Raw genomic sequence first — 22,433 nt, 5'->3', positions numbered from 1 at the left:
CTTTAGGGTTATGAAACCGTCTCCAGCGTGTTGATCACAGCTACCAGCTCATTTGTCGTACATAACCGTCTCATCTGGCATCAACCGGTCTCCCTCCTCGCAGCAAACGTTTCCCTCCTCAGCAGGAACATTGTCTTTCGTGACATTCCTCCACCGTTTGGCTGCTCGCCCCAATTTCTGTAGTTTTGGAAGCCCTCAGATGTCCCGAGGCTCTTCGGTGGAGTTGGAAAGTGCACATGTAGCACGATCGGAGCGGAAGCAGAAATTTCCGTGTGTGTGTCTTTCGCTAACCCACATCGAGTCTTAAACTTTCTTAAGTCCTTGGCAAGAATTCTCATTACAAGAAAGATTTGGTATACAGATTATAAGTCAGGTGCATATTTTCAGGTGTCAGATGTTTGTGTGATTTCAATCTCAGGTCGGATAAAGTCTTTATGGAGTCACATGGAGTCAAGAGTTGAATCCAAAGCTGGTTGTAGCCTGCTATGTAACGATGCATTAATAGAAATCATCATAAACGTGTTAGAGAAATGGATTATGAAGCAACGTATCGCTGGTTTGAGGTCAGATTTTACCTTTGAAATTTGTGTTTTTGTGGAATTCTTAACTTAAAAAAGTAAGAAATTAATACTAAAATTGAACGAGCAGATTGTATGTTTGATTTTTCAGCAGTGGGACCGTGGTTGTGTTCGCTTTGCATGCTCCAAGAGACGCTCTGCAGCTTTGGAAGTGGGCTGCAGCCGGCCCACCTAATCAGACTGGTGTTTTCTGTGCAGTTGGACGAGGAAGAGGCATGTTTTAGGCCCAACCTACCCCTCATCTACCATCAGCCTGGGTTAAGATCTTTCCTTTGCAACATAAACCTGACCTAAGTCAAACTTTGCTCGGCAGTGTGGATCCAAAGCAATACTTCATGTCTCTACTTGCACTGAGGCTTCTGTAAAACTAAAGGTTGGCTGTAGTTTAAGTGCTGTTGTTGGAAATTGTATCAGTGAACAGAGCCCACGACATCAAGCTGCTCCAGTGAAGCTCCTCGGGTCTGTTTCTGTTTCGACGACGACGACATCACAGGCTGTTGGAACCGTAGGTGCGATCCCGGGGTTCTGCCTTGAATACGCAAGGGTTAAAAAAAGTGCTTTGACTAAGGCTAAAGTGACAGCCTCTCAGCCACCCCGGTCCTCTGCAGCTTAGAGCTTCTCTCTGATTATGCAAAGCAGCGACTGCCTGCTCAGGACACCTCAAAGCTACTCCGGGAGGTAAAGAAGCTTTTCTGTTTTGTTTTTTTTCCAAAGGGAGAGAGAACACAGGGGGAAAAAATACGAATGTCAGAGCTTTCTAAGCTGTCTTTTCTTCTTAAACTCACAGAAACATCTTATGGCCTTAACTCTATTTCTGCGAGATGCGGCCGCCGGTCGTGACTTGGTGGGCAGAGGCTCTATAGTCATGACTCGGCTAATTTGGGGCAGATTTGGGATGGGTGTGGGTGACCATGTGTGAAGGCTTCGTTTGAGGCAATTCAGAGCGAGTGCGATGGATAGATGTATATATATTACAAATTATGTAATAAAAGAAAAAGGCAATATTATTCTATATTCTATATTTACTCACCTTATCGCTGCGGTGAATGTGAGTGTGTGACCTTAAGCGAATGTGTTAATTACTGAGCTTTAGCGTCGCTCGTAGACAGATTCAGACGCCGCCAGACGGAGAGAAGCTTTCCCCTCCTTTTAGTTTTTAATCTGAACTGAATGGCTGCTTGATGCGGCGTCGTATTTAACGCTATCAATATTCTCATCTAACTCTTGGCAACCTTTCAGTTTATTTGCTTGGTTTAATCTGTGAGGCTTAAATGATACTTAGCGTTGATTTCTGGGATTTATCACACCGAAGCTTTGGCAATATATTCAACTATATGCATTTTTTTTTGAATTGCAGGTAAACAAGGGTCAGTTTCCTCAAAAGCTCCATCTTTTACTGCCAGGGACAGCAGCAGCAGCATTCTTATCATTTTTTAGGGTCTCAAGGTTTGGCTATCTGTCACCGTCTGGAAAAATAAAAATAAAAAAGTGGCTGGGTTATTCTTCTGGGATATCGTCTCTAAATAACATCCCTCATCCTTCCTCTGTTTGTCTCTCACCAGCATATGCATGAGGCTGTAGAGCTGAAGCAGCAGTTGCAGACAGAGCATGAGCAAGCCTTGGTGGCCCTTCACACCAAGCAGAAGGAGATCAATCAACTGCAAAAGGTACGATCACTAACCGAAATTGATCATTAAAATCAACCTTTTCTGATGCTTTTCGACGCACCCCTGAGCTCCTCGCTCAGCTGCCGACGTCTCAGTAGCCGGTTAATGCTGAATCACTGTCACAGAGTCGCTGCTACTGTATCGAGGAAACACAAAGAGCTCCGAAACCTGTCCAGAAATCAGCAGATTCAGATTAGAATTGCAGATTCAGCTGCGGCGCCTTTGATCGCGCGATGAAGAGCTCTCCCTGCTAAAAATGTTGCCTTTCTAGTTGTTGATAAATTTATACACCTCGTGAACGTCCCTCGGCGTGCAGATGTTGCTTTATTTTGTAGGTGTTGGTACATTTTAGGAAGTGATATATGTGTTCTTGCTCAGAGAGCGGTTGAATAACACTTGACGTATCACAGGGGGATACATGGAAGTGCTTTTGACACTGCTGAGTCCGTCTGGAGGTCTGAGAAGTTCAATTAAAAGCTGTATTTTTACTCAGCCTGGGGCCATGAATTTAATATAAGGACTTGCATCTTGTCTTAAGCACACTAAATCACCCTGATGGTCAAGACCCACACATTTTGTTTAAGCCTGTGTGTTTATTTTTAGCTTAAATTTTGCTGTATGTTTGACTTACTGCAGCGTGTTTTTGTTTACCCTATCAAAATAAAAGCTTCTTTAAATGATTGATGGCTCTAATAATATCAAAATATTCCCCGGATTAGAGTCAGGCTTTGATTTTTTTTTTTTTAAACGGATAAATGAGGGGCTCCTTCTTCAGAAAACTGTTGTCTGATTTCAGTCCCGTTTTTTGCGTTGATGTCTAATCAAAAGAGAGTCATTAACAGTCAAAAACAAAGCCTAATTGATTCATACGATCGCACGGAGAGCTGTTTTTTTTTTTTTAATGTTGAAGACTGTGCTTTCACTTCCTTTAACAGCCACCACTTGGACACTAACACACCCCTAAAATAAATCAGTTTCTGTTCATCGGAGCTGTGCCATCAGGAGTAGGCATCTCTTCAAGCACCAGAGCTGTGATGAGCCAGTGAGCCTCTGCCAGGGTATTGCGTTGACAGTATGTCAGCTGTGCGCTGTCTATTCCACCTCATGCGCCGCGATCACAGTGTCAGCTGTCACCGTGTGTTTCTGTGTGTTTCTCCGCAGGCTTGGGTTCAAATTGACCAAGAGCATGAGGAAGCAGTACACCTGTTAGAGGTACAGTAACACAAACAGACACTGATATTTACCCGCTCTGACCTCAGTGACACAACATGTAAACATGCTTTACATTTATGTTTTAAGCACAAGAATATAACAGAAAAGTATTAAACACTTCAGATGGGGTAATTAGGTGAGCTTTTCTTGTTAAATATGGGTTCATTCCATTTCAATTAATCGTTTTTTTAAATCTATCTACATTTTTGTACAGTTTTCGGTCGATATATTTAATGCTATCTGAAATAATAAACACTTTTTTACACATTAAAATTTGAGGCTATGTTTAAACAACATCAGGAACGACTGAGATGATAGTCTCACATTTTCACAGTTATTTCTCATGGACAAGATGATCAAACAGTTCTGAGCCACATGCAGCTGCATGTCACAGTAACACCAAACAAAACATTTAGTATACGTTTTATTGTGAAATGCGTAGTCACAAAAAAAGAAAGTTACGGGTATGAAAAGCTGTGCCTGAAAAACAAAAGCATCGGTACATATTCTAATCGGAAAGGACCAGTGTTCTGGAGTTTCTTAGTTTTGTACTTTTAGCACAGACTCAACACTTGTTTAAACAAAGTCAACAGGCAATTACATGTTTTATTTGGCTGTATTTGATATATCAATCTAAAATTTCACAGGTAAAATCGTAAATATTCATAGTTTACGATAAAAAAAAAGTTTCCAGCAAATCAGAGATGGTTGAGCAGATGGATCCTGATGATTTGCGACTTGGGGCGGCTGTGGCTCAGCTGGTAGAGCGAGTTGGTCGATGATCGGAAGGTCGGCGGTTTGTTTCCGCCCTGTAACCTGTGTCGTGGTGGTTGTGTCCTTGGGCAAGACACTTCACCCACCTTGCCTGGTGTGAATGGGTTGTTTGAGATGGTGGTCGGAGGGCAGAATGGCAGCCACGCCTCTGTCAGCTGTAGTTGCAACTGTATCTACCACCACCGGAATGAATGAATGAGTGTGAATGAATAACTGACAGTGTAAAGGGACTTTGAGTGCCTAGAAAAGCGCTATATACATCTGATCAATTATTATTATTATTAAATGAAAAGGGGGTTTGATAGGGAAACACAGATGAGTCTGTGATATGCACTTCTTCTTCTTTAGATCATCTATTTTATATTTTTTTAAAAACCCACCTATTTCTAATAGACACTCACCAGTCGCTTAATTAGCATCTAATACAACAACTCTAAATTCTACTTTCATGAAGTTTTCAGTTTTCAGTTTTTCCTTAAGTTGTCAAAAAGTTCTTCTTTATGTTTATTATTTGTTTGTTGATGGAGATGTACTGGACTGCATTACTTTTAAAAGGGTTCCTAGTATTTTGTCCACCCCTATTCACATACATGAGCAAAATATAGGACATGCATTTAAATGTAAAGCAGTCCAGTGCACGGCCATCATCCACTATGACGTAAGAAATAGAAAACAGTTAAACTATCACATTTTAAACATCAGCCAAATCTGAAAATGTAGAAGCTTCGTAGAGGTGAAGTTTGTGGCTCTACTTACAGACATGCAGTATTTTGTAGCTAAATGCTAACTTGAGCATCTTTATTACTGTGTTCCTGTTTAACCACGTTTGCTGATCAACAGTAAAACTGAGGTTTATCATTATTTCTGTGGATATTTTAAAGTATTGCACAAATCAGAATTTCTCTCTGCTGATGACCTCGGCTATAAAATAAAAATCAAAGAATCCCCCGAAGTGAACAGACTCCATTGTGTGGAAACGCATCCTGTATTTGTTAAAGTATTTCAGTCTGGACCGAAGCAGCGCCCCGACCTGCTCTGCCGTCTCTGGAGCCGGGCTGCAAGCTGGACTAAAACAATAGTTATTAGTCAAACTGCAATGTACACACCCACGCAGTTTTCAATAAGCACAGCTGATTGCACCTCTGCTGAGGCTGAAACTGGCCGGAGCTGCTCTGCTGTGAATTACTTAAAGTCAGTAAACAGCATTTACCAAGAAGAACGATAGAACGTCCCGACTAACGAGAGAGCGAGAGAGACGTCACAGAAGCACAATCTGCAGACCTAACCAAGAGAAATAATCTTATATTTAGATTCTGGCGCTTTCTAAGGAAGATCCTCTGACTTGATTCAAGTAAACGCCGCATGCCTTTGTCTTTGTATGAACTAGATACAAGAGACGTGTCTCTCTACAGGCGTCTTTTGCATTATTTAGGCTTAACTAGATGGTTTGAAATGAATCTTTTTGATCTTATTCCAAGATCTCATGCGCTATAATGACAGCCTGACTTAGTTTAAAATATCTTGTCAGGCAAAACTCAGTTGTTGCTTACTTGCCAAATGTTCCTATATCTCAAGTCTGGCCTTAAATTTGACAGGACAAGTGGAGAACCAGTGTTGGATTCTGGTTTTCCAATTTTAATTTAAAAAAATTAATTTGTTGGAATTCCAGTGACAGAAACCTGCACAGGAGCATCATCATCAGGGTGTTGGTCGGTGACAGATTATGCAGTAGAAATAAGAACTTGAATTTGATTTCTTCATACAGACGCAGGCCTTCTCCTGCCCAGAAATACTCGTGAGCAAATGCTGTAACGTGGTGTAGGTTTCTTAAAACCCCACACCGGGATGTGAGTCACACATCAGAGTATTCAAACGGTAGCTTTAGCCTCTTCCATCCACCTCCTTTAGGTTTGCCGTGTAAAAATACGACTCCAAACTTTTCTTCTTTGACAGTTGCAGACTCACGCGTGGCGTTAACGCTGCATCCGGGCTGACCTCTGATCAAATCGCCGACCTGCTGCGCCTCATCGCAGTCTCTTAAGATGCTTGTCGCCGGCTCGTGCACTCGAAACGATTCCACTTCTAAATCCGCTCGTCGTGACAATGGGTTGTGGACTCCTTTGAGCGCGGTTCAAGTGAGGTCGTGTTATTATCCATCGGAGGCACTTTAATACGATTTCACTGAGCAAGCAGCCGGGGTTTGGCTCAGGCAAACAGTTTGGTCAAAGAAACGGGAAACTCCGCCGTCGAGGAGTTCTTCTTACAAATCCGGTCGAGAGTCTCTTTCTGTTTCTCAGGCAAACAGAAGGAACGCCGAAGCTGCGCCGCCTGTACGAGCAAATAAACAAACAAATAATCCCCTATATGTTCTCCATCCTCCGTTATGTAAAGCTTTCTCTTTGACATACATTCTTCTTTGTTCTCTTTGCTTTAAACTTCTGTTGCTTGTTCCCTCATTTGCATTCATTAATGTTCTATCATCAGTTGTGTGTTTTTTCTTTTCTTATAATTTGTCTTCTTCCTTTTACTTTTTCCGACTGCATCCTTTTTGTCTGAACAGAACGATAAGGACAGAATGTTTCAGGTATTTACTTTCCTCTGTGATTCGTTCCTTCCTGTGAATTTTCCCTCAAAATGAGAATCCAAACTCTTAATAAGTCCTACTAATAGGGTGTCCGTGATATGTTGGCTTAACCCCGAGCTCAGGCTTTGTTATCATACGTTAGCGATGTCATGTATCAGCAGATGACGCTCCACTTCTATATGCTCTGATTAAAGTGCTCGAGGTTTCACCGTAACATACTGCTACAGCCCGGAAACGGCTCTTTAGGGATCCTTTTCTAATTAGGTCTGTGTTCGATCAGCATTAATAGATAAAAAGCCTATTCTGTGGAGAACCCGTATCTATACAATTACATGTGATGAATTTTCCACTCTTGGACTTTTTCTTTTCTTTCTTTCGCTCCCTCCCTCTCTCGATCATCACCGACCGCTCTGCTCTCTTTCCCCCCCGTTATCCATCGAAGGTCAAGGTTCGTGACCTGGAGCAGAAATGCAGGTCACACAGTGAACACTTCCACCAGCTGTCCAAAGAGCTGCTGAACTTCCGCCTGCAGTCGGAACCTGTGGATATCCTTCAGATTGATCCCATCTCCCACATCCCGTTCTCACCAGAGAAGAAAATCGCACAAGTCATTGTTGGATTTGAAGTCCAGCCACAGCCAGGTGGGTCAGAGGATCGACCGATATGGGACGATACCGATTATTGGTAATCAAGAAAGGCTGATATCTGGACCTGATGTACCTTAAATGTAATGTTTTAACAGCATGTGATAACAGAGAACCTGTCATTCATAACATGGCTTCTTTATGAATAAGGATGACCAAAACTAAATATGTAAAAACAGAAATAGGAGGGAATAAATGATCTCCTCTGTTTATATGAGATCAATTAAGATTGTTTGTCTCCGTCTGCTCTTCTTCTCTGTTTTCTTAATCTTTCACTGTTCTGTCACTTTTATTTCCCACTAAGATCCAGATTCTGTTTCAGGTTTGTCTGCAGCTGCCTTCTAACTTAGCTGTTAGCCGTTAGCATAGCCACTGTGAGAGGAGCTAACTTCCTGGTTTGTGGCGACGACTTTTGTTTCCTGTTCGGTTTTTGCAGCCTCTGCTTGAGAGACATTCCTGAAACCACAGAGTGACGACAGACAGAGAGGAGCTGAAGTTGCGCGTTTAATTAATCAATTATCGGCCAATAAAAATACAGATAATCGGAAAAATGTCAAACATCGGCTACGATAATCATACAGGCCGATAATCTGTCTGTCCCCAATCGGAAGTCTCACCTCACCAATGATGTACTTATTTAAATTCTGCTGGAAAATGTTATCTACATGTGTGTTTTCAGATATCATTATTAATTTATCCATATTCAACTACATCCAAAGGAATTCCAGCGCAATCAAAGACTGTTTTTTACCGCATCGAGTCCATGAGGCATGTTTAGAAGTTATTCTTAGTGTAGTTATTTTTGTACTCATCCACTGTTAACAATATGGCCATATGTGTGTTCTATGAATCCTATATACACTCTATACGCCTGCAATTACTCCGTGATTACTTGTCATTGTGAATTATTGGTATTAATAGGAGTGCTATCAGTACTTGCAGCGATAGTCTACTACAGTTTAATGATTTTATCTGTTTCCTTAATAGTGATTATTGGAGTATTATGGTTAAATAGTTTACTGTCACCCATCGTCAAACATCCCTGCGCTCCAGAGCGTTTTCCCAGATTACATTATGATCAGATGGAATGAGAGTGAGAGTGAGCTAATCCCCAGACAGCTCACATAACAGCTGGATCGGTTCGCGCCCTGCTAGAGGTGGACCCCATTAATGACGACGGTGCTTATTCATGATCAATATCCATCCTAATTGATCACAGGCCTGATGTATGACATGAGTGTGATTTAATACATTAGTATTCTAACAACACCTAGTGCAACCTGCAGAGCCAGCAGATACAGCCGTATCAGCGATGTAGATTTATACAGTCTGGCACCAAGCAAAGGTCTTTGAAGTGCTGGAAATCCTGTTTTATCTTTTCCCCTCAGTGGAAAAAGAAGTCGCTGGCGCTTTTGTGCTAATGCATAATATTCTCACTCGCAAACCGCAAGAACCCAGTGACGCAGTGGATCCATGTTGTTGACTTATTTTAATTTCCTCCAGGAATCCAACTGTTTGCACTCTTAGACTGCAGTTTTCTAGTTTGTATTTCCGGCATTTTTTATACGTGTGTTTTTTTTTTTGTTCCTGAGGACCGGTATTTAAAGACATGTGTGCTGCAGATGAAAAGGGCTGATGAGGGTGGAATAGCCTTTTGCCACGAAGTGTATAAGCTGTAGCATCGCCTCAACAGGAGATCAATAGCGGTGCAATGAGAGGCAAATGGGTGCAGATGGAATGACAGTTGCTCTTTATTTGCTATGGAAATCAATGTCTCCCAGGTGATGAGAGCGCTGCAGACACGCCGCTACTGATCTCCCAGTTCTTGCCCTGCACACCGCAGACTGGAGACAGAGAACGAGCAGAACAGCTGCCTGTCAAACCCAGCACCGTGACAACGGACCACCCCAGCAGCCCTCGACAGCTTACCCCATCAGAGGTGGGTCTTAAATACTGCTTCATGTGTATTAAACGATTTATGCACAGTATCTGTAAATGTGAATTCCACTTAATCTCTCATTACTCTATAGATGGAGGATGAGGCCAGCCCATCACCCAGGTCCAAACCTCGCTACACAGGCCAGGTCCGCCTTTGCACTGCCCGTTACAGGTGATTCTGCTCACGCTGACTTCATTTTGCATGATCTTTAAGTTTCAAAATAAAAAAAAAAGATGAAGTTATGAAACTGTCGTCTTTTCTCCTCCAAGTTACAACCCTTACGATGGACCAAATGAGCATCCTGAAGCGGAGCTGCCCCTCGTGGCTGGAAAGTATTTATACGTGTATGGAAACATGGATGACGACGGATTCTATGAAGGTGAGAAGTGAAATGAGACAACACAATTGCTGTGTAGTGCAGAATAAAATCAGCATAAATTAGAATCAAACGTGGATCTCGGCGCAGGAGCGTGTTGCCTTTCAAGTCTGCTTTATGTGAAAAATGCCTGACAGTCAAAACAAGTGTGCGTTTTCTCAAAATGACACATAAATGATGCCGAGACATGCGTGCTCAGTCGTGTTTATTCGTCTTTGAAGTTATGTGGTTTGCTATTTTTAGTGTAATCTTTAGCATCTGAATCCCCGCAGCATCCACGATGGTGTCTGAGGAGCTTTGCGGCATATATAATGTACATTGTGCCACATTATACATGCAGAGTTGTATGTGCAGAGCCACATGTCCGATGCATTTTGTACCCTTTCGTGTCACTGTACATTACATCTTGTTAACTTTGTAGTGCGCGCGCAAGACATGACAACACAGCACAATTAAAACTTAATGCAAAAGAGCTGATTCATCACTGTAAACACGGCTACCAAAATAGCTCTTGTTAGGGCGACAGTTTGCATCATTTGTCACCCTCAATATGTCCGTCACATGCCTGCTGGCTATTTTCATCCTCTGACCTCCTCTTTGTCAGCGCAGGGTGTCACCAAGAAAAGTTTACTTTTTCATAACTGGTGATTGGATTGATTCTCTGTCTAATCTCTTTAGAATTATGAAGGCTTCTCCATCAGAGGCAATCCTAATCCCCCCAGCTAGCAATCCTGCAGCCAGCGCAGCCTGTCATAGACACTGTAGTGCTTAGCTGCCGTGATTCATTAGCTGTGGGCGGTCAGATTGCATGGCATTGTGGAGGAGCCTTGTATTTACCACACAGGAGGGAGACTCGGGCCTCAGACCAAGCTGTTGTCAAGATGGGACCTTGGTCCCTTTTAGTTTGATGACTAATCCAGCAGGGCTCAGCTTAATCATCAGCACACACAAACATCACACACATCCACATGCACACACACAGATGGTCTTAAGGTCTCCCAGGCCTCTGTAGAAAAAGGGATTGAAGGACAAGATGATAGGGAGCTTTGTTGAAGACAAACTTCTTGCCTTTGGGAAAAAACTACACTGCGAATGTAAGCTTTTTTCTTTTCTTTTTTTTTCCCTGCATTGACCGCAGCATCTACATGCTCTGGGGTGTTCCTAGAAATGTTCAAAAGCAGTGAACTAAAGTTTGAGTTCTTCAAAAATGTCAAAAAAAGGAGTGTTTTCTCAGCTGAGTGTTTACTGGAGGAGTATTAAAGACAGCATCAGAGAAGCCACGGTGAAACTTACATCTTACTGAATAGTACATTCTGTATGTTTACATATCTTCCACCTCTCACTCAGTGACTCATTCCCACCCTGCAAGCTCTTACTGATGATTTGTGTGCTCAAGTTATTGCTTTCCTTTTGTCTTTGTTGTGTAAGGAGCCATTAGAGAAGCCTAATTTTAACATTTGCAGAAGACATCACAGAGGGATGCTGCACTCTCCTAACGAGACATTTGTTAGAGGCTAGTGTGTTCAGGTAGCATCAGGCTGTTTGTTCATCACTATGAACATGAGGAATGAGGCACAACGTTGAGTTATGTCCTACATCTGAGTCTCCACTTCTTTCTGCATCACAGGGGAGCTGCTGGATGGCCAAAGAGGACTTGTTCCTTCCAACTTTGTGGAGTTTGTCCAGGACAAGGAAAAACCAGCAATTCAGGCTGGGGAGGGAGGGGAAGACCTGGGCCCGCTGGACCACAACCCTCTGGCCTTGATGGCAGTGGACGGAGGTGCCTCCCAGGACGGCCTCCTGGGCTCAGCTAATGCCTTGGTTCCCTGTAGCAATGGGACAGGGGGGCCCTTGGATCCTGAGGACCTAGCTGAAGATGTTGTGCCTTACCCTCGAAAGATCAACTTGATCAAGCAGCTGGCACGGAGCGTCATTGTGGCCTGGGAGCCTCCGATAGTGCCTTTGGGCTGGGGGAACATCTCTGGCTACAACGTGTTGGTGGACGGGGAGCTTCGTGCCAGTTTACCGTACAGTGGCAGGACCAAGTGCTTGCTGGAGAAGCTGGACCTGGACGGCTGCGTCCACCGCGTGTCGGTGCAGAGCGTCACCGACCGCGGCCTGTCAGACGAGCTGCGCTGCACCTTGCTGGTGGGAGCCAACGTGGTGGTGGCACCCTGCGGTCTGCGGGTGGATGACATCCAGCGTGACACTGCCGAGCTCTCTTGGTTGCCTAGCAACAGTAACTATGGTCACACTGTGTTCTTAGATGGCATAGAGCACGCAGTTTTAAAGCCGGGAAGGTATAGACTACGCTTCCTGAACCTGAAGCCCCTGACGGTGTACAAAGTGACGGTGGTGGCACAGCCTCACCAGGTGCCATGGCAACTACCGCTGGAGCAAAGAGAGAGGAAAGAAGCTGGTGTGGAGTTCTGCACTCAGGCAGCAGGTCAGAAAGGCTCATTTCTATACATAGAGATACTATATCAATAATATATACACACGCAGCTCCACAACTGACGTTTGCTGTTGAATGTTTGAAACAACACGGTTGCCGGTTTGTGGCGCAGATGGAGTTTACAGCTCGCTGCCTCTCTGTTTACTGCAATTTACTGTAACTTCTAACATCACATGGTTTGTAGGTTCTTGTACTGTGCTGTAGAAGAGTACAGCGCTGCCTGTCCTTACCATGCAACTGTTGTGTATTGTATTCTGTCCAGGTCCAACACCATTTTGCAGAACAGGTCAGAATGAAACATCAGTGCTGGGCTGGGTTTCTCATATGTTTCAGCACTAAATCATCTTTTTTTATTGAATGCCACTGGGTTAGAGATGACATTAGTGCTATGATACGTTTAGAAGAAGGTTGTAGTCATGAAGCTGAGAATGATTACAACATACTGTTAAGTGTGAGGAGCCACTTAAGGGACGTGGGCAAAATGGCATGTTGTCACGGTTCTGAGATTGGAAAAAAAAAACATTTCCCCACAAGTAGCGCTTTCATTCACGTGTCAAATTTAAACACAGACTGTTGTTCGAAACCAAAATCCACATGCGGTTTTGCCCAAGTTTGCCGCACAGAGCACATCGCTAATTAGAGAACAGCCGAGCATCATAAGATATGATCAGCCATTACTCTGATGAGTCATTTCCTCAGCCTATAGCCTAGCCTGGAAAAACCAGTTCTATATAAAGCAGTGCTCCTCCACTGCTCGCTGAAATTACCATTTTGTATCAGTGTGCATTTGCTTCTGCTCGAATGCAGTCGTGCATGTTTTATCCAGAGATCCAGGAGAGTGGAAGACGAGCGGTAGTTAGTCTCTCTGGATTGTGTCCTGCATGCGGAGACGACAGTGCTTCTCTCAGGTGGCCAGCATTGTTTCATTTTTCCTTTTTTTCCACTTTAATAAAGAGAAACGTGAGGTTATGATGCAGTAGTAGTAGACCAGAGGAATGCAGAATATAGCCATGAAACTACTACACTGTGTGCATTTTATTCCACAACTTAGATTAAGAAGTACAGATCCCTAATAGTTTGTCATGTAGGTGAACAACTCGCAGCACACAGTGTCTTGTGAATGTCTCCCAGCAGCAATGTCACGCTATCAAGTATCCGCATGAATCTCTACAAAGTATAAATAAGGTGTTATGTAATTATTATTATTTATATAACTTTAGAAATGCAAGGGAAATAATAAATGGCTTTAGTTTGTTGTTTCCTGAGTCCCTCCACCTCCTCACTCCCTCGTTCGTATCTGAGCATTCCTGTGCATGGTTGTGTGTATGTGTGTGTTTACCCATTTGTGCATTTGATGAATGCTTCACCTCTTTTTTCTTTATATGGCTGTTTTTTTGTTTTGTTTTCTATCAAAACAGTGAATTATTAATGTTTTTTTTCTTTTCCCCCTTACACCTGTCCTCTCGCCTCCCAGGCCCCCCGATGCCTCCCCAGGACGTTCAGGTGCTCTGTGGGCAGGCTCCAGGGGTCCTGCAGGTCCGCTGGAAGCCCCCCATCCTCTCCCCCACGGGCACATCTAATGGGGCAAATGTCATTGGCTACGCAGTCTGCACTAAAGGGCAGAGGGTGAGTTAGCGTCTCCTCCCCGACAAGGATTACACGCTTATTTGAGCTCGCTCTGTTGAGGGAACGTTCGGTAGGTGATGTGAGGAGCTCGTCTCAACATCAGTCATGATTTAAAAGGGAAAGGCATCGTGCACAGTGAGGCGGCAGGAGCAGCCTGTGGAGAAATCACCAGCATATGAGATCCGTATTTCAAAGACTGAGATGCGGTGCAGAGATACGGCATTTAAAAAGGCCGTGAGAATTGTTTAATCACGTTTAATCCAGTTGAAATGTGATAACGTGCATCATAGATTGGATGCTAATAGCTTCTGTCTGTGAACGTAGCATTATGTCATCAGTGCTCTCGGTGCACGCGGCAGTGCCACCTACTTGTGATTAGCATTCGGTGCAAGATTCTCAGCCTCGGCCCGCGAGAAATGTCTTGGAAAGGTCTCTCACTCCCTCTGGTGACCGCCGGAGTAAATCGACGCACCGTATCTGAAAGGGTAAATCAGCAATGAACCAGAAAGCTGCTTCTGAGCTGCTCTCTACGGGGTTAAGAGCTTTTTTCTCAGCTCTGGAGTGTTTCAGTTTCACTCTTGTGTTGCCCCCTCTTGTGAGGTTGTGCTGCTTTGAGTGGAATTAACCTCTTAAGACCTTTTGGGTTATATTACCACAGTAGTTATTTTAAGATAAGATAAGATAAGATAAGATGTGCCTTTATTTATCTCACAGTGGAGAAATTCACATTGTTGATAGCAGCATTCAACAGAGGTACACATATACGAGACAGAAAAAAAAAAAAGTACATATAAATGTAAGAAATAGTGCAAACAAGGAGAGTAGTGCAAACAGAATATGAAAAATGGGCTTCTGAATGGGGCTTATATAAAAAAGATATATATATATGTATATTTATATTTCTATATAAAAAGATAGGGATTAAATATATAATAATAGTAGTAATAATAATAGTAATAACAATAATAATGATAATAATAATAATAAGCAGTGCAGTGCAGTAATATTTTATTTTTTTAAAATGTTTTTATTATTTTATTGTTATTATTTTATTATTGTTATTTATTGTAAAAATGTATATATATTTTTAAATATAATTGTATTTTCTTAATTTTTTAAATTACATTTTTTTCATTCTATTTGCTGCTTGATCAGGTCAAATAACAAAGAGAAATATTTTTTTAAAAATGCATATCAAACAGCAGCTTGGGTCTTAAGTGGTTAAACCCTAACAAACACTAAAACACGTTGCAGTTCTTGGTTCACAGCCCGATCAGTGATTTGACTGCAGGTGTTTTGTCCAGAAAATCACTGGTTGAGAGAGTGAAATTAAAAAACATGAGGGGATTTTGTTCATAGAGAAAGGATGCTAGCAAAAGTCCTACATTAGTGCACAGGGTTATAATAATAATTGTAAATAGGCTGGATTCTTCAATGTTTTTCACTTCTGTTGATGCTAACGGCTCATTTTCTCTCTTTGAATCCAGATAGCTGAGGTGTTGTTCCCAATGGCAGACTATGTTACAGTTGAGCTGACAAGGATTCAATGCCTGGAGGCCAGGGAGGTCATCGTCAGGACGCTGTCAGTACAGGGAGAATCCCAGGACTCCCAAGTCGCCGTCATTCCAAACAACCTGCTCGTGCCTCTACCTCCGCTCCCCCTGCCGCCGCCGATGCACCCTCACGCCGGCCCCCCTCCGCACCCCCACGCGGTGCCCCACCTCCAGTCGCCCCACCTTCCTCACGGCGTCCCCCAGCTTCCCGCTCCGGCCCACGTACAGCCGCTCCCGCCCCACCCTCAGCACCCTCAAGCCCACCCCAGACTCCCCCATCCAGGTGGGCCCCCGCAGCCCCAGCTCCGACCCCCGCACCCTCAGCCCCAGCCCCTGCACCTCCAGCCTCGCCCGCCCCACCAGGTCCCCAGGCCCCAGCACCAACTGCCTCTGCTGCCCCACCCCCAGCCCCACCCTATACCTCAGAGACCAGTAAGTGCCAGAGACCTGGATGCCAAAGAGCACACGGCCCACCACGGGGGAGCTATTCCACCCGGCCAGCCTGGCTGGGACCCCACGCGCTCTCCCTCCGCCCAGCCTCCGGTGCCCATGCAAGGCCACACCCTGGAGGCCCCTCCGTCGGCCAATCCTCGCTCGCCCTCCCCCCAGAGGATTCTCCCTCAGCCCCGAGGCACGCTCATCCCGGACACCGTGGCCAAAGCCATCGCTCGGAAAGCAGCGCAGAGGGTGGCAGCAGAAAGCGGCAAGGTCTGATGGGAATGGAAACGATAAATACCGTCAAACAATGTTGTAGATAAAGAAAGCTATCAGGGTGGTACATCATGTGGGATATAATGAGCACTGAACAAATACTTTTAGATTTATTGATTTAGTTAAATTTAGAACAAATAATGTTTAAAGCTATCAATAAGTAACTCTCTGATAACTTACAGTAACTGTGCAGAAGCAACACTGGAAACTATGAATTAAGAAGAAATTTAAATTTTAGAAAGTCATTTGCTCGTACCGCCATGAAGAACATCAGTTTGTGGGTAAATTACAGTCTGGACGATGATCTCAAATTAAATACAACTATAAAACAAGTAAAAAAATATTTAAAAACATAATGTGGGACAATAGATGTCTTCTAGGGCTTTCTAAAGAGGTATAAAAGTACAAGGTTTAATGCAAACAGAACAATAAGTGATGAAATATACAGACAAGTAGTGGGTAGGAGTTAATAAGTTAAACTCCATCCTACTCGTTTTCACACGTTATCGTCGCTTCTGGATTTTGTTTGTTTGTTTTTGCCTTTATGATACTGTTGCATGTCTGAAAAACAAATTACACATTCTTGCATAACTCAAAATGTGAAAACAAACCTCTTTAGCGTCAACGAAATCAACAAAATGTCACGACTGGTCATATAAAAAAGAAAATTCAGCTTTCTCGATTGTGATTTTAAACGAACGGCTGTATTCGTATCACTGTCGTCGTTACTCACTCTCCTAACTTGTCTTGCGTGTTTGCAGGGAGACGGGAGGCAGGGCAGGTACGGGGAGCAGGGTCATTCATTTCACCAGCATCACTCCGACGAGGAAGAGGAGGACGAGGAGGGGTTTGCGCGTGGCCGTCGGAGAGGACCCTCAGTCGACGAGTTCCTCAGAGGCTCTGAGCTGGGGAGGCCGGTAAGGAGGGGCTGATAAGTGACCAACTCTTTTCCTTCTTTTTTAAACTCCAGCACCCAATGAACAAAAAAACAACCAAACCAGCAGCTCCTCGGCGTGTACGTCTGGAAGCGCGTGTGCATGTGTGTCTGGTTGGATCGCATGCGTACACTCCTTTTGCCCTCGTCTCTGTGTTCGTTCACGTGTTTGCACATCCACGTGTGTTTGGTGTGTGCATGCGTGTATACATGTACGTTCGTGGACTTAAACAACTGCGTCTTGTGTGTTTGTGTGTGTAACTACCAAAAGCCTCACTATAGTCACAATGAAGATTATCACAGCGAAAGCAGCCGGGGCTCTGACCTGTCTGACATCATGGAAGAGGATGAGGAGGAGCTGTACTCTGAGATGCAGCTGGAAGAGGGACGTCGACGCAACTCGCACAACACACCCAAGGTGCAGTTCTTTGCACTTATTCTAAAAAAAAACCCAAGAGTCATCCACCCAAATTTTATTATGACTTAGCGAACTGCACAGGCACAGATACTTCAACTGAGACTGCTGCCTTGACTTGCATTTGATATGTGTTGTTAGTGTGTGTGCTGAGTTTAGTTCAAATTTGTATAGAAAGACGAAAAAAAAAAAAAGAGAAGAGGGTTTTTTTTTTTTCATGTGTCAGCCCATGGATAGAGGGGCGGAGGCGGCCCGTTTAACCTTTTCAGGACCATGGAGAACGATAGAGAAAGAGCCTGGGTTTGAATGTTTCAGCTCCATGGAGACTGACGAACAGTGAGAGGCTAGCGTTTAAGGTGCTTTCAGACAGCGAACGCTCGCTGCCTCGGCGAGCTCCATTGTTTCACTGTTTTCAATGCCGCGCTCGTGGCTATTTCCCTCGGCTACTGATTCCCCTTGCCATCGCAGCTCAAAGTGTGGCCATGGCAACCACGGAAACCAAACAGAGACGCTTACACCGATCAGCCAGAACATTAAAACCCCGATATTGTGTAGCTCTGAACTGTCAGGGCGTGGACACCGGACCTCTGGGGGGTGTCCTGTTACCAGAACCTTGGCATTGGATTTCCTTGAGGTTGTGGGCTGGGGGCCTCTGTGGATGCATTTCGGGGCATGCTCTGGATCTTGATCAACACCTTGAGCTCTTTGTCGTGTTCCTCGAGTCATTCCTGAGCAGCTTTTTTGTGACGGCATGCCTCGTCCCGCTGGGTGAGTGTGCTGCTGTCGGGCGGCGCTGTCGCCTCGGGGGGGTGTGGTGCTTTGGTCTGCAGCAGTGTTTAGGTGGGTGTTGTGTGTCGAAGTAGCATCCACGTGCATGTCATGACCCAGCAGAACACCGCACCGGATCTAGACTAGCTTTATCATTCACTCCACCTGTCAGTGACTGTAATGTCGTGGCTGATCGGTGTATTTGAATTGTGTCAACCTGCACTGGGGCAACCTAGACTTTTGATTATTTACTCTGGACCACATACGTTTGATGTTGTCTAAAGGCACCTTTAAAGTTTCAGCAACTAAGACAGAACCAGAGAGGTGTGAACTGGGTTTGAGTAGATTGTGTCTGAGTGAGTAAATCAGACTGGACTTGGAGGAAGTGCTGAAGAGGTGTAGAACGTGCCTACCCGTATCCTAGATGTAATTTTACTAATTTTAATTCACTAGTGTGCTACTAGTAACTGCTTAATTTTGGAATGTTAAATTTTCTCATGGGCTTGTGCGTGTTTGAATGTGAGTCTATGCGTCTGTGTTTCAGTGCCTGCCTGTGAGTTCTGCATGATTTTGTTTACATACAATTTGTACAAGTATGTCAATGTGCATTTTTTTTTTTCACCTATTTTTTTATTTACTTCTTTATTTATTTATTTATTTATTTTAACGAGAGTGTGTCCGTGTTTCCGTGAGCAGCTCGCGAATGCTTAATGTTTGTGAATGTTTCTGTGTCCGTGTGCATTTTTAGACAAACACTCCCGCGGGAGGACGTCACGACCGGGACGCCGGGAGACGAGGTCATCACGGCGGTCCTCAGCCTCACAGACGACCTCTAATGGTCCCCTCCATTGGTCAGTATGAGCAGGTGGCTAGACAGAAAAAGGCTTTGTTTTTTATAGTTTTTCTGTTTTCTGTGCCATAATACGGTAGCGTTTGTTACTCTATTAAAACCTTCATGAGCTTCTTTGTGTCTCCAGATCACATCTGTGTGTATGAACCATGCTCATACCTTTCAGTAGCTGGACTTTGATCTTGCTTTGAGATGATTATGATGCAGCTTTATGAAACTGCTGTGCACTGTTGCACTACACAGTGAAACCTTAACGTACTCTGACACTGATAAAAGAATAGCTTTGCCAGATTAGAGCTCCGCAGTTGCTCCACTGACTGTGTGTGTTTGCTGTTAGGAAGCAGCACGAACCTTCAGTTTAACATTTTGGGAGGGAAAAGTCGAGCTTTGCTTTGTAACCCCGTCGCCTTCTAACTTTCCCATAGAGGTAACCTCTGAGAATAACAGTGAGGGAAACCTCTCCCCCATCACCGAGGATGTTTACTATGGCAGAGTAGCTCGGCACAGGACGTGGTCATCCCGCAGGCACATGGGCGGCAACAGGTCTCCCCATGGTATGTGCCTGCAGTCCTGTTCTCTACCACCACAGCATGGCAACAGAAAGGCCACCAGCACCTGGCAAATGGCAAGAAGTAGCTGTGGACACTTGCAAGTGCCTGTTTCTTTGTCGTAAAGAATAATAGTTATTATTATTATTATGCTTACAGTTAAACAGCATGACTGCACTGCACTGAAATGTTGGACCCGCTGGCGAGCCATGCCCGGGGTCCACGGTGAACGTTTCCACAGTTGCAGATGATAAATGACTGTTCAGGGAATGCCTCACACACACTGCACTGAGCTCCTGCTGAAACCCTTCCCCTCTGTGGTACAACCACGCCTAGCACACACACGTGACAGGACCGAGCATGCATGAAAGTTGGAAGAGATAACAGTGGTAGACATTAAACAATGACTACATTGTTGCTTCTTCTCGTTTTTCTTTTTTTTTTTAGATGTTTGACTTTCTTTTGAAGCATCAGTTTGAAATGTCTGTGCTGCTAGAAAAGCAGTTGTCCCTTCTATTTCTTTCTTAGCACCACATGAACACACCTATCAGGCTCTCTATAGGTTGGCACACGCTCACCTCGGAGCATCATCGGCTCGTATTTTCAAGTTTCATTTCAAGCATTGGCCCAGTAGTGTCACATTATTGCAGCGAGCTAATGCTAAATTAGAACACACGACAGGCTTCCACAACAGCACTGCCATCTCTGCTTGAGACCTGAGGGTTGGCAGTGAGTGGGAAGTTTTAGATTACTGTATCTGTGTCTGTCATAGGTGGATTTCTTTTTTTAGCATGCATGTCAGAGTCTTGTCTGTTGCCGGTGTCGTGTCATGTCCATGAATCACATTTTGTCTGCGTGTTGCACCACGGTTCGTCTCGCTCCTCATTTGTCTCTCACGGCACAAAAATAGACACCTGAATACCTGTAGTGTGTGTGTGTGTGTGTGTGTGCGTGTATTTGTCGATGCATGTGTGTGCTACAGGAAATTTATTAAATAGTTCACTGGGCACAAATTTCTTCCTGCATGCTGACGGGCACAAATATGGCGAGATAAGAAAATCAAATCCGTCATGCAGTACTGCATGATCAAATCAATAGGACTTATTCAGATGAAAAATTTCTCATTGATTTCCTTTGATTGAGGCATGGCTGAGATACATCACGAATTTACGCCACGTAGATGTGGTGCACGCTGTTTGCAGCACTACGGTTTGTGATATGATTTTACAAGTTTTGTTGCAGATCTCTGAAATCTGCTCCGTCTGTGTCCAACACCATAAACACAGGTTACTTTAACTTCACAAAACTGAAGAAAAAACAACCAAAAAAAGCATCTAAATTTAGTTATTAAACCAATGTTTCCTACAAAGTGCCTGTTTTGTGTGTTGGGTCACACGTCTTGGTTTTCCTGCAGGGACGATGGGATTTTATTTTCTGTCTTTTTGCGTGTTTAAGATGGCTACAGGGATCGGGATCGGGACCGCCGCTCCCCCACGTACTACGATGAGTCGGAGTCCGAGGAGTCCTTTCGGATCTTCGTGGCCCTCTTTAACTACGATCCTCTGTCCATGTCGCCCAACCCAGATGCAGCCGATGAGGAGCTGCCGTTCAAAGAGGGGCAGATCATTCGGGTGGGAGTTTTGGTCACAGGTCCTCTTTGGAAGTACCATAACAGAAGTGACAAGACCTCTAAACCGTCCTCTTCTTTTTATCCACCAGGTGTATGGTGATAAAGACACCGATGGGTTTTACAGAGGAGAGGTGAGGGGCAGGATGGGGCTGATCCCCTGTAACATGGTGTCGGAGATACGAGCAGACGACGAGGAGACCATGGACCAGCTCATCAAACAGGGCTTTCTGCCGCTCAGCACCCCGGTGGACAGAATAGGTACCACACAAGCACGCAAAAGGCTTAAATAACGACAACACGGGGAAATACGCTCTGCAAAAATGTCGTTTACTTTCACTTGCAGAGCAGAACAGAAGAGGCCTTCGTCGGGATCAGGCCTCCAGGAGGATGGTGGCTCTGTATGACTACGACCCCAGAGAGAGCTCCCCTAATGTTGATGTCGAGGTATCGCAAACACAATGAACTTCTGGGATCCACATTCCACTTAAAACATGTTAAAATTCATACGATTTGTATAATCTGTATAAAAATCCCTCTTAACTCCAAACCAACCAGTGGTGGAGTCATGTTTTTTGGAAAAAAATGTAAAATAAACTGAAATGAACTTCTTTTTTTCCCCTTTTTTTCGTCATTTATAAACTGTCATCATGCACAAAACACATTTTTGAGTTTTCTCGACTTGTTTCATGTTTCAAACTTCAGTAAAAGTCCAAACAGAGGCCAAGATAATAAAATCTATGGTATATAAAAGCAGAGAAGGTTCCTTTTTGTCAAGACTGAATTAAAGCAGAATGAATTTTAATAACATAGTTGCTTGAATTGCCTTCCTTGTACATCTATTTCTGCATCTCTGTCTCCTGATAGGCTGAGCTGACGTTCTGCGCTGGTGACATCATGGCTGTGTTTGGCGATATCGACGAAGATGGGTTCTATTATGTGAGTTTGCTTGTCTTTAACGTTTCAGTTGGGCTAAATTTTTTTGTTAGAACAAGCCAGATGTAATGTGGTCATCTTTACAGTGTTTATGGGAAGCTTAGCTAACTGGTTCCTGGCACCACTTCTCATATTTACTGTAGTGACATGAGGGTCGCTGCCAGAAATCAAACAAGCTTATTTTATAAATGTGATCAGGAAGGAAAAAAGGGAAAGTGATAAAGCACTTTTGAAAA

The 22,433-nt window shown here is 44.0% G+C and overlaps 1 protein-coding gene across 1 annotated transcript in view; it reads left to right on the top strand.

Moving 5' to 3' along the window:
- The window catches only part of rimbp2a (RIMS binding protein 2a), a 33,168-nt gene that overhangs the window by 6,044 nt on the left and 4,691 nt on the right, over positions 1–22,433 (top strand). The window contains exons 4-22 of the mRNA XM_008285225.1: positions 2,141–2,245; positions 3,407–3,457; positions 6,792–6,815; positions 7,258–7,456; positions 9,241–9,398; positions 9,490–9,569; positions 9,668–9,777; positions 11,402–12,220; positions 12,492–12,515; positions 13,704–13,855; positions 15,343–16,116; positions 16,881–17,036; positions 17,325–17,471; positions 18,985–19,087; positions 19,512–19,640; positions 21,090–21,265; positions 21,354–21,522; positions 21,608–21,708; positions 22,129–22,200. Of these exons, the coding sequence (XP_008283447.1) occupies positions 2,141–2,245; positions 3,407–3,457; positions 6,792–6,815; positions 7,258–7,456; positions 9,241–9,398; positions 9,490–9,569; positions 9,668–9,777; positions 11,402–12,220; positions 12,492–12,515; positions 13,704–13,855; positions 15,343–16,116; positions 16,881–17,036; positions 17,325–17,471; positions 18,985–19,087; positions 19,512–19,640; positions 21,090–21,265; positions 21,354–21,522; positions 21,608–21,708; positions 22,129–22,200 (3,549 nt within the window). The remainder of the gene's footprint in view (positions 1–2,140; positions 2,246–3,406; positions 3,458–6,791; positions 6,816–7,257; positions 7,457–9,240; positions 9,399–9,489; positions 9,570–9,667; positions 9,778–11,401; positions 12,221–12,491; positions 12,516–13,703; positions 13,856–15,342; positions 16,117–16,880; positions 17,037–17,324; positions 17,472–18,984; positions 19,088–19,511; positions 19,641–21,089; positions 21,266–21,353; positions 21,523–21,607; positions 21,709–22,128; positions 22,201–22,433) is intronic.

The sequence above is a fragment of the Stegastes partitus genome, unplaced genomic scaffold (assembly GCF_000690725.1).
Source record: "Stegastes partitus isolate 25-593 unplaced genomic scaffold, Stegastes_partitus-1.0.2 Scaffold391, whole genome shotgun sequence".
Taxonomy (NCBI): domain Eukaryota; kingdom Metazoa; phylum Chordata; class Actinopteri; family Pomacentridae; genus Stegastes; species Stegastes partitus.
This window is presented reverse-complemented; position numbering and strand designations above follow the sequence as displayed.